Source organism: Oncorhynchus mykiss, chromosome 12 (assembly GCF_013265735.2).
Source record: "Oncorhynchus mykiss isolate Arlee chromosome 12, USDA_OmykA_1.1, whole genome shotgun sequence".
Taxonomy (NCBI): Eukaryota; Metazoa; Chordata; class Actinopteri; order Salmoniformes; family Salmonidae; genus Oncorhynchus; species Oncorhynchus mykiss.
Window position 1 is genome coordinate 18,120,876 of NC_048576.1, and position 15,476 is coordinate 18,136,351.

Below are 15,476 nucleotides of genomic sequence, written 5' to 3' on the forward strand. Positions count from 1 at the left end.
AACACAGAAACTGGGCGCACATCACTGACGACCCAAAATGGTCCTTTCACACACAGTGTGGTAAAGAAGGTGCAAAAGCGCCTCTTCAACCTCTGTAGGCTCAATAAATTTGGCTTGGTCAATAAGACCCTCACAAACTTGCACCATTGAGGATCCTGTCGGGCTCTATTACCACCTAGTACTGCAATTGAACTATCTGCAACCACCGGGCTCTCCAGAGGGTGGTGCAGTCAGCCCAATGCATCATCGGGGGCACACTGCCTACCCTCCAGAACATCTACAGCACCTGTTGTCACAGGAAAGCCAATAAAATCATCAAGACCTTAGCCATTCAAGCCATGGCCTGTTCACCCCGCTACCATCTAGAAGGCGGTGACAGTACAGGTACATCAAAGCTGGGATGGAGAGACTGAAAAACAGCTTCTAGCTCAAGACCATCACACGGTTAGAAAGTCACCACGAGCCGGCCTCTGCCCAATACCCTGCCCTGAACCTTAGTGTCTGTTACTAGCCGGCTACCGCCCGATACCATAACCTGCACCTTAGAGACTGCGCTGCCCTATGTACAGGGCAAAGCCAAGAGTATGCCAAGAGTGTGCAAAGCTGTCATCAAGGCAAAGGGTGGCTAAAATATATTTTACACTTTTTTGGTTACGACATGATTCCATGTATTGTTTCATAGTTTTGATGTCTTCACTATTATTCTGCAATGTAAAAAAATAAAAAATAAATATTGGAATGAGTAGGTGTGTCAACTTTTGACTGGTACTGTATTTACTTCACAATTTCAACCATTTTACTGAGTTATAGTTCATTATAAGGAAATCAGTCAATTGAAATAAATTATTTGGGCTCTAATCTAAGGATTTCACATGACTGGGCTGGGGCACAGCCATGGTTGGGCCTGGGAGGGCGTAGGCCCACCCACTTGAGTGTCAGGCCCAGCCAATCAGAATTAGATTTTCCCCACAAAAGGGCTTTATTAGACAGATATACTCCTCAGTTTCATCAGCTGTCCGGGTGGCTGGTCTCAGACGATCACGCAGGTGAAGAAGCCAGATATGGAGGTTCTGGGCTGGCGTGGTTACACTTGGTCTGCGGTTGTGAGGCCGGTTGGACATACTACCAAAACGATGTTAGAGGCGGCTTATGGTAGAGAAATTAACATTAAATTATCTGGCAACAGCTCTGGTGGACATTCCTGCAGTCAGCATGCCAAATGCACGCACCTTCAAAACTTGAGACATCTGTAGCATTGTGTTGTGTGACAAAAGATCACATTTTAGAGTAGCCTTTTATTGTCCACAGCGCAAGGTGCACCTGTCTAATAATCTTGTTTAATCAGCTTCTTGATATGCCATATCAGTCAGGTGGATGGAATATCTTGGCAAACGAGAAGTGTGCACTAGCAGGGATGTAAACGAATTATATTCTTGTTCCGTATTAGAGGTCGACTGATTAATCGGAATGGCAGATTTTAAACTTTTCATAACAATCGGTAATCGGCATTTTTGGACACCGATTAAGGCTGATTACATCGCACTCCACGAGGAAACTGCGTGGCAGGCTGACTACCTGTTATGCGAGTGCAGCAAGGAGCTAAGGTAAGATGCTATCTAGCATTAAACTTATCTTCTAAAAACCAATCAATCTTAACATAATCACTAGTTAACTACACATGGTTGATATTACTAGTTTATCTAGCTTGTCCTGTGTGGCATATAATCGATGCCGTGCCTGTTAATTTCTCATCGAATCACAGCCTACTTCGCCAAACGGGTGATTAAACAAGCGCATTCGCAAAAAAAGCACTGTCTTTGCACCAATGTGTACCTAACCATAAACATCAACGCCTTTCTTAAAATCAATACACAAATATATATTTTTAAACCGGCATATTTAGTTAATATTGCCTGCTAACATGAATTTATTTTAACTAGGGAAATTGTGTCACTTCTCTTGCGTTCTGTGCAACAGAGTCGGGATATATGAAGCAGTTTGGGCCGCCTGGCTCGTTGCGAACTGTGTTGACCATTTCTCCCTAACAAAGACAGCCAACTTCGCCAAACGGGATGATTTAACAAAAGCCCATTTGCGAAAAAAGCACAATCGTTGCACGAATGTACCTAACCATAAACATCAATGCCTTTCTTAAAATCAATACACAGAAGTATATTTTTTTAAACCTGTATATATAGTTGAAAGAAATTCATGTTAGCAGGCAATATTAACTAGCGAATTTGTGTCACTTCTCTTGCGTTCATTGCACGCAGAGTCAGGGTATATGCAACAGTTTAAGCCGCCTGGCTCGTTGCAAACTAATTTGCCAGAATTTTACATAATTATGACATAACATTGAAGGTTGTGCAATGTAACAGCAATATTTAGACTTATGGATGCCACCTGTTCACTGAAAGAATAAACGTTTTGTTTTCGAAATGATAGTTTCTGGATTTGACCATATTAATGACCTAAGGCTCGTATTTCTGTGTGTTTATTATATTATAATTAAGTCTATGATTTGATAGAGCAGTCTGACTGAGCGGTGGTAGGCAGCAGCAGGCTCTTCATTCAAACTGCACTTTCCTGCATTTGCCAGTAGCTCTTCGCTGTGCTTCAAGCATTGCGCTATTTATGATTCAAGCTTATCAACTCCCGAGATTAGGCTGGCAATACTAAAGTACCTATTAGAACATCCAATAGTCAAAGGTATATGACAAACAAATGGTATAGAGAGAAATAGTCCTATAATTCCTATAGTAACTACAACCTAGAACTTCTTACCTGGGAATATTGAAGATTCATGTTAAAAGGAACCACCAGGTTTCATATGTTCTGAGCAAGGAACTTAAACGTTAGCTTTTTTACATGGCACATATTGCACTTTTACTTTCTTCTCCAACACTTTGTTTTTGCATTATTTAAACCAAATTGTGTGTGTGTGTGTATGTATATATATATATATATACATACATACATACAGTGGGGAGAACAAGTATTTGATACACTGCTGATTTTGCAGGTTTTCCTACTTACAAAGCATGTAGAGGTCTGTAATTTTTATCATAGGTACACTTCAACGGTGAGAGACGGAATCCAGAAAAATCACATTGTATGATTTTTAAGTAATTAATTTGAATTTTATTGCATGACATAAGCATGACATTTGGTACAGAAACCTTTGTTTGCAATTACAGAGATCATACGTTTCCTGTAGTTCTTGACCAGGTTTGCACACAATGCAGCAGGGATTTTGGCCCACTCCTCCATACAGACCTTCTCCAGATCCTTCAGGTTTCGGGGCTGTCGCTGGGCAATACGGACTTTCAGCTCCCTCCAAAGATGTTCTATTGGGTTCAGGTCTGGAGACTGGCTAGGCCACTCCAGGACCTTGAGAGGCTTCTTACCACTCCTTAGTTGCCCTGGCTGTGTGTTTCGGGTCGTTGTCATGCTGGAAGACCCAGCCACGACCCATCTTCAATGCTCTTACTGAGGGAAGGAGGTTGTTGGCCAAGATCTCGCGATACATGGGCCCATCCATCCTCCCCTCAATACGGTGCAGTCGTCCTGTCCCCTTTGCAGAAAAGCATCCCCAAAGAATGATGTTTCCACCTCCATGCTTCACGGTTGGGATGGTGTTCTTGGGGTTGTACTCATCCTTCTTCTTCCTCCAAACACGGCGAGTGGAATTTAGACCAAAAAGCTCTATTTTTGTCTCATCAGACCACATGACCTTCTCCCATTTCTCCTCTGGATCATGCAGATGGTCATTGGCAAACTTCAGACGGGCCTGGACATGCGCTGGCTTGAGCAGGGGGACCTTGCGTGCGCTGCAGGATTTTAATCCATGACGGCGTAGTGTGTTACTAATGGTTTTCTTTGAGACTGTGGTCCCAGCTCTCTTCAGGTCATTGACCCGGTCCTGCCATGTCGTTCTGGGCTGATCCCTCACCTTCCTCATGATCATTGATGCCCCACGAGGTGAGATCTTGCATGGAGCCCCAGACCGAGGGTGATTGACCGTCATCTTGAACTTCTTCCATTTTCTAATATTTGCGCCAACAGTTGTTGAATTCTCACCAAGCTGCTTGCCTATTGTCCTGTAGCCCATTCCAGCCTTGTGCAGGTCTACAATTGTATCCCTGATGTCCTTACACAGCTCTCTGGTCTTGGCCATTGTGGAGAGGTTGGAGTCTGTTTGATTGAGTATGTGGACAGGTGTCTTTTATACAAGTAACGAGTTCAAACAGGTGCAGTTGATATAGGTAACGAGTGGAGAACAGGAGGGCTTCTTAAAGAAAAACTAACAGGTCTGTGAGATTCTTACTGGTTGGTAGGTGATCAAATAGTTATGTCATGCAATAAAATGCAAATTAATTACTTAAAAATCATAATGTGATTTTCTGGATTTTTGTTTTAGATTCCGTCTCTCACAGTTGAAGTGTACCTATAATTAAAATTACAGACCTCTACATGCTTTGTAAGTAGGAAAACCTGCAAAATCGGCAGTGTATCAAATACTTGTTCTCCCCACTGTATAAAAATCAGCCGATTTAATCGGTATCGGCTATTTTTGGTCCTCCAATAATTGGTATCTGTATCGGCGTTGAAAAATCATAATCGGTCGACCTCTATTCCTTATATGTTCCGGACTTTGGCATTGCTCGTTCTGATATTTCTTTAAAAAATTAGTTTTTTTATTTGGGACTATGTGCGTATTGACTTCTAGGTATTATTACTGCACTGTTGGAGCTAGAACACCTGCGATAACATCTGCAAATCTGTGTACAGGACCAATAAACGTTGATTTGATCTCTGCTCTGCCTCCAGCGAACACAGCAGTGTCTGAGGGCTTCCCTGCATATTAATCTCTTTTACAGGACTGAGACTGCTGCTATGGCCCAGCATATATCTATTTTACAGAGGTCTCCTTTCATTGGATTTTAATTTGCTCTCTCTTCCTCAAAGGCTTTCTCTTTCTCAGTGTCTCCCCCCTCCTTTAGTTACCAGTCTAATAGGACAGGAGAGGATGTGGAGGAGAATGTGATTTGGTGCAGAGCTACATCACATTTGTGTTGAGGAATGAGTGAGTAACGTCACCGATGTGGAAGGAGAGGGAGGCAGACCGACATGGGCCGCCATTTATCCAAGTGATCATCTGAGTGCCGATGTTTGAGAAAAGCTGCTGCCACTCTCCTCGCTTCAGTGAATAAGTATGATGACAAATGGCTCTGAAAGCTAGCACCCACACACTGTTAGGCTGTGTAGAATTATTATTTTATTTATTTGAGGTTTGATTTAGATTGAGTAGGAGTTGTTTTCAACATAACCTTTTATGTTTTTCTCTCCCTGCCTCTCCCCTGCTCTCTGCCTCTCTCCTGCTCTCTGCCTCTATTCTGTGTGTTTTCTTCAGCGTGTAGGCCTTGGTAATACAGAGAGCAGTGTCAGTGCAGGGTGTGTGTGTGTCCTTGTTTTTGAAAGAAACACAATTTTTGTTTCCATTTTAAAATAACATCAAATTGATCAGAAATGCAGTGTAGACATTGTTAATGTTGTAAATGACTATTGTAGCTGGAAGAAATCTATTCAGAACAGCGCAAACTGTCTCTAACCAGAATAGAAAGAGGAGTGGGAGGCCCCGGTGCACAACTGAGTAAGAGGACAAGTACATTAGAGAAACAGATGCCTCACAAGTCCTCAACTGGCAGCTTCATTAAGTAGTACCCTCAAAACACCAGTCTCAACGTCAACACTGAAGAGGCAACTCCGGGATGCTGGCCTTCTAGGCAGAGTTGCAAAGAAAAAGCCATATCTCAGATTGTCCAATAAAAAGAAACAATTAAGATGGACAAAATAACACAGACACTGGACAGAGGAACTCTGCCTAGAAGGCCAGCACCCCGGAGTCGCCTCTTCACTGTTGACGTTGAGACTGGTGTTTTGAGGGTACTATTTAATGAAGCTGCCAGTTGAGGACTTGAGGCGTCTGTTTCTCAAAATAGACACTGGTGTACTTGTCCTCTTGCTCAGTTGTGCACCGGGGCCTCCAACTCCTCTTTTTATTCTGGTTAGAGCCAGTTTGCTCTGTTCTGTGAAGGGTGTAGCACACAGCGTTGTACGAGATCTTCAGTTTCTTTGCAATTTCTCGCATGGAATAGCCTTAATTTCCGAGAACAAGAATAGACTGACGAGTTTCTGAAGAAAGTTCTTTGTTTCTGGCCATTTTGAGCCAGTAATCGAACCCACAAATGCTGATGCTGCAGATACTCAATTAGTCTAAACAAGGCCAGTTTTATTGCTTCTTTAATTAGAACAACAGTTTTCATCTGTGCTAACATAATTGCAAAAGGTGTTTCCTAATGATCAATTCGCCGTTTAAAATGATGCACTTGAATTAGCTATCACAACATGCCATTGGAACACAGGAGTGATGGTTGCTGATAATGGGCCCCTGTACGCCTATGTAGATATTCCATAGAAAATCTGCCGTTTCCAGCTACAATAGTAATTTACAACATTAACAATGTCTACACTGTATTTCTGATAAATTTGATGTTTTAATGGACAAAAAATTAGCTTTTCTTTCAAAAACCAGGGCATTTCTAAAGGACCCCAAACTTTTGAACGGTAGTGTATACACACACACACACGTGTGTACAGTACCAGTCAAAGTTTGGACACACCTACTCATTCAAGGGTTTTTCTTTATTTGGACTATTTTCTACATTGTAGAATAATTATGAAGACATCAAAACTATGAAATAACACACATGGAATAATGTAGGAACCAAAGCAGTGTTAAACAAGTCAAAATATATTTGAGATTCTTCAAAGTAGCCACCCTTTGCCTTGACAGCTTTGGCATTCTCTCAACCAGCTTCATTAACTAGTCACCTGTAATGCTTTTTGAACCGTTTTTAAGGAGTTCCCACATATGCTGAGCACTTGTTGGTTGCTTTTCACTCTGCGGCCCAACTCATCCCAAACTATCTTGAGTTGAGGTCGGGTGATCGTGGAGGCCAGGTCCTCTCATGCAGCACTCCATCACTCTCCTTCTTGGTCAATTAGCCCTTACACAGCCTGGAGATGTGTTTGGTCATTGTCCTGTTGAAAATCCTATATTTAGCCTCGTTATTATGTAATTTTCTTGTTACTTTTTATTAATTTTTATTTTACCTTTTAGTTTTCTTAACTTTTCTTAGAACTAGGACAGAATAATTTATAACTGACTTTTTCAGATCCCCTTATTGTATGGGACACTTTTAAATGTGCCTTTAGAGGCCATGCAATTCAGTACTCATCTATAAAACAAAAGCAATTTAGATCGAGTCCATATTAACAAAGGAAATTGAAGGACTAACAGAATAGTTAGTTAGCAATAAAAACGGTACCATAGAAGCTCAGAATAAGTTAAGAATAAGCTCAGAATAAGCTCAGAATAAGGAAAAACAAAAAGAAATGGAGGAACTTATTCAAGAAAGATCTAGTGTAATATATTCTAATAATAAACTGGATGGAAATGGGGAAAAATGCAGCAAATTCTTTTTCAATCTTCAATATAGAAATGCTACCAAAAAAATGTATTGAAACTAGTTACAAATGATGGAGTCACGCATGATTCACCAAATGATATTTTGAAAGAGGAAGTAAAGTACTTTAAGAATATGTTTTTATTTCAGGCTCCTCCATCTCCACTAACTGAAACTTATTGTATGGATTTTTTTCCTAATAATAATGTAAAATTAACATATGTACAGAAAGACTCATGTGAAGGCCAAATTACAGAGGAGGAACTTCTTGATGCAATTAAAGCCTTTAAGGATGGGAAAACTCCAGGGCTGGATGACATACCAGTGGAAGTATACAAAACATTGTTTGATATACTCAGAGGACCATTAACATGTTTTAACCACTTCTATATAAATAGTAGAGTATCAGACACGCAAAGAAGGTCTGATATCATTATTCCTGAAACAGAACCCAAGTGGTGTATATATAAAGATCGAGTCCATTTGAAAAATTGGAGACCTCATACACTTCAAATCAAATCAAATCAAATTGTATTTGTCACATACACATGGTTAGCAGATGTTAATGCGAGTGTAGCGAAATGCTTGTGCTTCTAGTTCCGAAAATGCAGTAATAACCAACAAGTAATCTAACTAACAATTCCAAAACTACTGTCTTATACACAGTGTAAGGGGATAAAGAATATGTACATAAGGATATATGAATGAGTGATGGTACAGAGCAGCATAGGCAGGATACAGTAGATGGTATCGAGTACAGTATATACATGAGGTGAGTATGTAAACAAAGTGGCATAGTTAATGTGGCTAGTGATACATGTATTACATAAGGATGCAGTCGATGATATAGAGTACAGTATATACGTATGCATATGAGATGAATAATGTAGGGTAAGTAACATTATATACGGTAGCATTGTTTAAAGTGGCTAGTGATATATTTACATAATTTCCCATCAATTCCCATTATTAAAGTGGCTGGAGTTGAGTCAGTGTCAGTGTGTTGGCAGCAGCCACTCAATGTTAGTGGTGGCTGTTTAACAGTCTGATGGCCTTAAGATAGAAGTTGTTTTTCAGTCTCTTGGTCCCAGCTTTGATGCACCTGTACTGACCTCGTCTTCTGGATGATAGCGGGGTGAACAGGCAGTGGCTCGGGTGGTTGATGTCCTTGATGATCTTTATGGCCTTCCTGTAACATCAGGTGGTGTAGGTGTCCTGGAGGGCAGGTAGTTTGCCCCCGGTGATGCGTTGTGCAGACCTCACTACCCTCTGGATAGCCTTACGGTTGTGGGCGGAGCAGTTGCCGTACCAGGCGGTGATACAGCCCGCCAGGATGCTCTCGATTGTGCATCTGTAGAAGTTTGTGAGTGCTTTTGGTGACAAACCGAATTTCTTCAGTGTTGTGATGCAAAAATCCTAGCAAAATGCTTGGTGCACAGAATTTAAAAAAGTATTGTCAGATATTATTCATCCTAATCAGACAGTTTTTTTTTACATGGATGATACATTGGAGATAAGATAAGACAAGTACTGGAAACAATATAATACTATGAAATATTGGGAACACCATGCCTGGTTTTCATAGCTGATTTTGAAAAGGCTTTTGTTAAAGTACGACTGGAATTTATATATAAACATTTTTATTGCCATTTAAATGTTAGCTGTTAAAATTAGATCAAACAATAATATTAAGGGATTAGAAATCCGTGGCTTAAAAACTAAGGTGTCATTGTACGCTGATGATTTATGTTTTCTTTTAAAACCACAATTAGAATCTATCCATGGCTTCATAGAGGATCTAGATACTTTTGCTATCCTCTCTGGATTAAAACCAAATTATGATAATAATTTTGCACGCCCAATTTTTCAGTTTTTGATTTGTTAAAAAAGTTTGAAATATCCAATAAATGTCGTTCCACTTCATGATTGTGTCCCACTTGTTGTTGATTCTCCACAAAAAAATACAGTTTTATATCTTTATGTTTGAAGCCTGAAATGTGGCAAAAGGTCGCAAAGTTCAAGGGGGCCGAATACTTTCGCAAGGCACTGTATATAGCTCGTTTTTGGTCACAGGTTCAGGAATGGCTGAAGAGTTGCAACATTTGCGTAGAACTAACGCTGCAGATAGCAATACTGGGTGATTTGAAAAGCCATAGTCAATCAATCAGTAATATAATAATTATTTTAGCAACATTTTTAATGTACCTTTTGTAGAAGCTATAAGATTAGAAAGATTCAGTACTTTTGTCAAGCATCACAGCACAGTTGAAAAATATATGGTAAATCGAAATCCAGAATGGATGGTGTTGAGAGATAGATGGGAGGAGTTGAATGGAGCTGAAGGGTGGGATTAATAACAAGATAACCAATGTAAAACATACGGGGTCTGTAAAGTGTATATAGGTCCAGAAAGTTTGTGAAATAACACAGTTACAAATAGAAATCAAAATGGATGTACATCAGAAATAGAGGAATGACTAAAAACAAGCAATATATAACTATTGTAAAATAGATTGTGTCTGAAAAATGTGTATAAGATGTATAAACTGAAGGTAGAAGCCTAAGTGGCATTGTTTATTAGTTTACCCCAATCGGGGGAAGGGTGGTAGGGTTTGCGGGGAATAATGAAGGTATATTCTAAAAAAAAGTATATCTACAGTTGAAGTCAGAAGATTATATACACTTTAGCCAAATACAGTTAAACTCAGTTTTTCACAATTCCTGACATTTAATCTCAGTAAAAATTCCCTGTCTTAGTTAGAATCACCACTTTATTTTAAGAATGTGAAATGTCAGAATAATAGTAGAGAGTGATTTATTTCAGCTTTTTATTTCTTTCACCATATTCCAAGTGGGTCAGACTTTACATATGTAACAGTATAAATTTACACCGTCCCCTCGCCCATACCCGGGCGCGAACCAGGGACCTTCTGCACACATCAACAACTGACACCTATGAAGCGTCGTTACCCATCGCTCCACAAAAGCCGCGGCCCTTGCAGAGCAAGGGGAACAACTACTTCAAGGTCTCAGAGCAAGTGACGTCACTGATTGAAACGCTATTTAGCGCACACCGCTAACCGTTTCACATCCGTTACACTCACCCCCCTTTTGACCTCCTCCTTTTCCGCAGCAACCAGTAATCCGGGTCAACAGCATCAATGTAACAGTATACATTTTAGACCGTCCCCCTCGCCCATACCCGGGCGCGAACCAGGGACCTTCTGCACACATCAACAACTGACACCTACGAAGCATCGTTACCCATCGCTCCACAAAAGCCGCGGCCCTTGCAGAGCAAGGGGAACAGCTACTTCAAGGTCTCAGAGCAAGTGACGTCACTGATTGAAACACTATTTAGCGCACACCGCTAACTAAGCTAGCCGTTTCACATCCGTTACACATACACTCAATTAGTATTTGGTAGCATTGCCTTTAAATGGTTTAACTTGGGTCAAACGTTTTGGGTAGACTTCCACAAACTTCCCACAATAAGTTGGGTGTATTTTGGCCCATTCCTCCTGACAGAGCTGGTGTAACTGAGTCAGGTTTGTAGGCCTCCTTGCTCTGTCGTAGCAGAATCAGAATTCTTTAGGTAACATTTATAAATAAGATGTTTTATTCATTTTATAGCATGCTTATGTGGGCCCAGAGAGGGGAAGAGGTCTGGTTAGTCTTATCTGTGAATGTGTCATGTGTAAATGTATCTTTTAAACCATGTGAAGGGATGGTTGAGGGGGAACCAATTATCTCTTGGCTCCACAATGTCTGTGTGCCAGTCACTGTCTCTCTGTGATCTTGTCCAGGAAGCGGTGTATTTGATATATGCTAGTGGATGGGGTTTTGTTTTTGGTCCTGAGTGGTACCAAGATCGAGATAAGAACATAGTTTAGGAGACAAAGCTGAACGATAATTTATAGCCCAATGCTGTCTGGCTATGTGTGTCTTTGCTATAAAGGATCTCAGTTGCAATGTGTAAGGACTCTCAGAGAATTCATTTATAGACACTGAATTGATCTGAGAGTCACAGGGTTGTGATGGAGCTCATAATAATTAAAGATGGACTTTATGATAACTCGTGACTTTTGTGGTGGTTTGCTCTCATGATTTGGTAATACAGGAAATTTCCACTACTTTTTCAGTTCTGCCCACAAATTTTCTATAGGATTGAGGTCAAGGCTTTGTGATGGTCACTCCAATATCTTGACTTTGTTGTCCTTAAGCCATTTTGCCACAACTTTGGAAGTATGCTTGGGGTCATTGTCCATTTGGAAGACCCATTTGTGACCAAGCTTTAACTTCCTGTCTGATGTCTTGAGATGTTTCTTCAATATATCCACATAATTTTCTTACCTCATGATGCCATCTATTTTGTGAAGTGCACCAGTCCCTCCTGCAGCAAAGCACCCCCACAACATGATGCTGCCACCCCCTGTGCGTCCCCCCTTTTTCCTCCAAACATATTGATGGTCATTATGGCCAAACAGTTCTGTTTTTGTTTCATCAGACCAGAGGACAGTTCTCCAGAAAGTACGATCTTTGTCCCCATGTGCAGTTGCAAACCGTAGTCTGGCTTTTTTATGGTGGTTTTGGAGCAGTGGCTTCTTCCTTGCTGAGCGGCCTTTCAGGTTATGTCGATATAGGACTTGTTTTTACTGTGGATATAGATACTTTTGAACCCGTTTCCTCCAGCGTCTTCATAAGGTTCTTTGCTGTTGTTCTGCTGTTTGTTCCCCTCAGACAATCGCTGAGGAGATTAAAACGCTGCAACCTGGGAAGCTTGGCCTTCTCTCCACTTCTCTTTTTATTTTCTCTCACCCTCCCTCCTTGGGATAGATGGAGAGAGGCAGGCAGGCTTTGATATTCTGCTCTCATACCTGTGCTGGAGTCACATGGTCGTGCCGTGTCGTCCTGCCTGTTTTTATAATCTGTCTTTTTCCCCTCCTCCGCAGCGTTCCGTTTGGGCTGTTGTTTTTTTCTGCTCTTGCAGCCAGCTGCTGCTCTGGTCCTCCGTTCTCAAGACACACCGCTGGTGTGCCATGTATGTTTATGTCTGCAGCATGCCGCGGGGCCAGAGAGTGCTAGCGGGCAGCAGTGGCAGTAGCGCTAGTTCTGGTGTTAGCAGCAGCCGTGGTCTGTGTCTGTCCCTGCCTGAGCTCAGCTACTGTCTGTGTTTCCCCTGCACAGTGCTGCTCCAGCACGGAGCTGACCCCAACATACGCAACACTGACGGCAAGAGTGCCCTGGACCTGGCCGACCCATCCGCCAAGGCTGTACTCACCGGTAAGTGATAAGCTGCTTACTTTACCCCTCTCCCTCTCTGTTTACCTCTATTGCCCTCTTTTTCCCTCTCACCACCTCCACTGTAATCTTTCTCAATTCCTCTCTCGCCCTCTCCCTACCACTACCACTCTCACCTACATAGTTTTCTACCTACATACCTAGCGTTTTCTCTACCTCATGCTCTCTATTCAATTCAAGGGGCTTTATTGGAATGAGAAACATAAGTTTACATTGCCAAAGCAAGTGAAATAGATAATACACAAAAGTTAAATAAACAATAAAAATGAACAGTAAACATTACACTCACAGAAGTCCCCAAAAAATAGACATTTGAAATGTCATATTATGTCTATATACAGTGTTTAAACAATGTGCAAATGGTTAAAGTACAAAAGGGAAAATAAATAAACATAGATATGGGTTGTATTTACAATGGTGTTTGTTCTTCACTGGTTGCCCTTTTCTTGTGGCAACAGGTCACAAATCATGCTGCTGTGATGGCACACTGGTGTTTCTATCTACCTCCTCTAGCACACTCTTCCTACATACCTCTGTCTACCTCTCTACTCTCCCAGAGATCTTAACCCTTTTACTTCTTTGCCTCATCCATCTCTCTCGCGCTCTCTGGCGCTCTCTGGCGCTCTCGCTCTCTCTCTCTCTCTGGCGCTTTCGCTCTCTCTCTGGCGCTCTCGCTCTCTCTCTCTGGCGCTCTCGCTCTCTCTCTGGCGCTCTCGCTCTCTCTCTGGCGCTCTCGCTCTCTCTCTGGCGCTCTCGCTCTCTCTCTGGCGCTCTCTCTCTCTCTCACACTCTGGCGCTCTCGCTCTCTCTCTGCCGCTCTCGCTCTCTCTCTGCCGCTCTCGTGCTCTCTCTCTGGCGCTCTCGTGCTCTCTCGCGGTCTCGCTCGCTCTCTGGCGCGCTCGCTCTCTCTCTGGCGCTCTTGCTCGCTCGCTCTCTGGCGCTCTCGCTCGCTCGCTCTCTCTCTGGCACTCTCGCTCTCTCTCTGGCGCTCTCGCTCTCTCTCTGGCGTTCTCGCTCTCTCTCTGGTGCTCTCTCACGCTCTGGCGCTCTCGCTCTGGCGCTCTCGCTCTATCGCTTTCTCTCTGGCGCTCTCGCTCTCTCTCTGGCGCTCTCGTTCTCTCTCTGGCGCTCTCGCTCTCTCTCTGGCGCTCTCGCTCTCTCTCTGGCGCTCTCGCTCTCTCTCTGGCGCTCTCGCTCTCTCTCTGGCGCTCTCGCTCTCTCTCTGGCGCTCTCGCTCTCTCTCTGGCGCTCTCGTTCTCTCTCTGGCGCTCTCGTGCTCTCTCTCTGGCGCTCTCGTGCTCTCTCTCATGCGCTCTCGTGCTCTCTCTCTGGCGCTTTCGTGCTCTCTCGCAGTCTCGCTCTCTGGCTCTCGCTCTCTGGCGCTCTCTCTCGCTCTCTGGCGCTCTCGCTCTCTGGCGCTCTCGCTCTCTGGCGCTCTCGCGGTCTCGCTCTCTGGTGCTCTCTCTCGCTCTCTGGCGCTCTCGCTCGCTCTCTGGCGCTCTCGCTCGCTCGCTCTCTGGCGCTCTCGCTCGCTCTCTCTCTGGCGCTCTCGCTCGCTCTCTCTCTGGCGCTCTCGCTCGCTCTCTCTCTGGCGCTCTCGCTCGCGCTCTCTCTGGCGCTCTCGCTCGCTCTCTCTCTGGCGCTCTCGCTCGCTCTCTCTCTGCCGCTCTCGCTCGCTCTCTCTCTGGCGCTCTCTCTCTGGCGCGCTCGCTCGCTCTCTCTCTGGCGCTCTCTCTCTGGCGCTCTCGCTCTCTCTCTCGCACGCTCTTTCTCTCTCTGTCTCTCGCGCTCTCTGTCTCTCGCGCTCTCTCTCTCTCGCGCTCTTTCTCTCGTGCTCTCTCTCTCTCGCGCTCTCGCTCTCGCGCTCTTTCTCTCTCTCTCGCACGCTCTTTCTCTCTCTGTCTCTTGCGCTCTCTGTCTCTCGTGCTCTCTCTGGCGCTCTCGTGCTCTCTCTCATGCGCTCTCGTGCTCTCTCTCTGGCGCTCTCGTGCTCTCTCTGGCGCTCTCTGGCTCTCGCTCTCTGGCGCTCTCTCTCGCTCTCTGGCGCTCTCGCTCTCTGGCGCTCTCGCGGTCTCGCTCTCTGGTGCTCTCTCTCGCTCTCTGGCGCTCTCGCTCGCTCTCTGGCGCTCTCGCTCGCTCTCTCTCTGGCGCGCTCGCTCGCTCTCTCTCTGGCGCTCTCGCTCGCTCTCTCTCTGGCGCTCTCGCTCGCTCTCTCTCTGGCGCTCTCGCTCGCTCTCTCTCTGGCGCTCTCGCTCGCTCTCTCTCTGGCGCTCTCTCTCTGGCACTCTCGCTCTCTCTCTCGCACGCTCTTTCTCTCTCTCTCGCACGCTCTTTCTCTCTCTGTCTCTCGCGCTCTCTGTCTCTCGCGCTCTCTGTCTCTCGCGCTCTCTGTCTCTCGCGCTCTCTGTCTCTCGCGCTCTCTGTCTCTCGCGCTCTCTGTCTCTCGCGCTCTCTGTCTCTCGCGCTCTCTGTCTCTCGCGCTCTCTGTCTCTCGCGCTCTCTGTCTCTCGCGCTCTCTGTCTCTCGCGCTCTCTGTCTCTCGCGCTCTCTGTCTCTCGCGCTCTCTGTCTCTCGCGCTCGCGCTCTTTCTCTCGCGCTCGCGCTCTTTCTCTCGCGCTCGCGCTCTTTCTCTCGCGCTCGCGCTCT

At 44.2% G+C, this 15,476-nt stretch overlaps 1 protein-coding gene across 4 annotated transcripts in view; it reads left to right on the forward strand.

The window, feature by feature from the left end:
- tnksa (tankyrase, TRF1-interacting ankyrin-related ADP-ribose polymerase a) overlaps nucleotides 1-15,476 on the forward strand; it is a 154,332-nt gene that overhangs the window by 18,893 nt on the left and 119,963 nt on the right. For all 4 annotated transcript variants that reach the window (XM_021622898.2, XM_021622899.2, XM_021622901.2 and 1 more), the window contains one exon: nucleotides 12,717-12,812. In XM_021622898.2, the coding sequence (XP_021478573.2) occupies nucleotides 12,717-12,812 (96 nt within the window). The remainder of the gene's footprint in view (nucleotides 1-12,716; nucleotides 12,813-15,476) is intronic.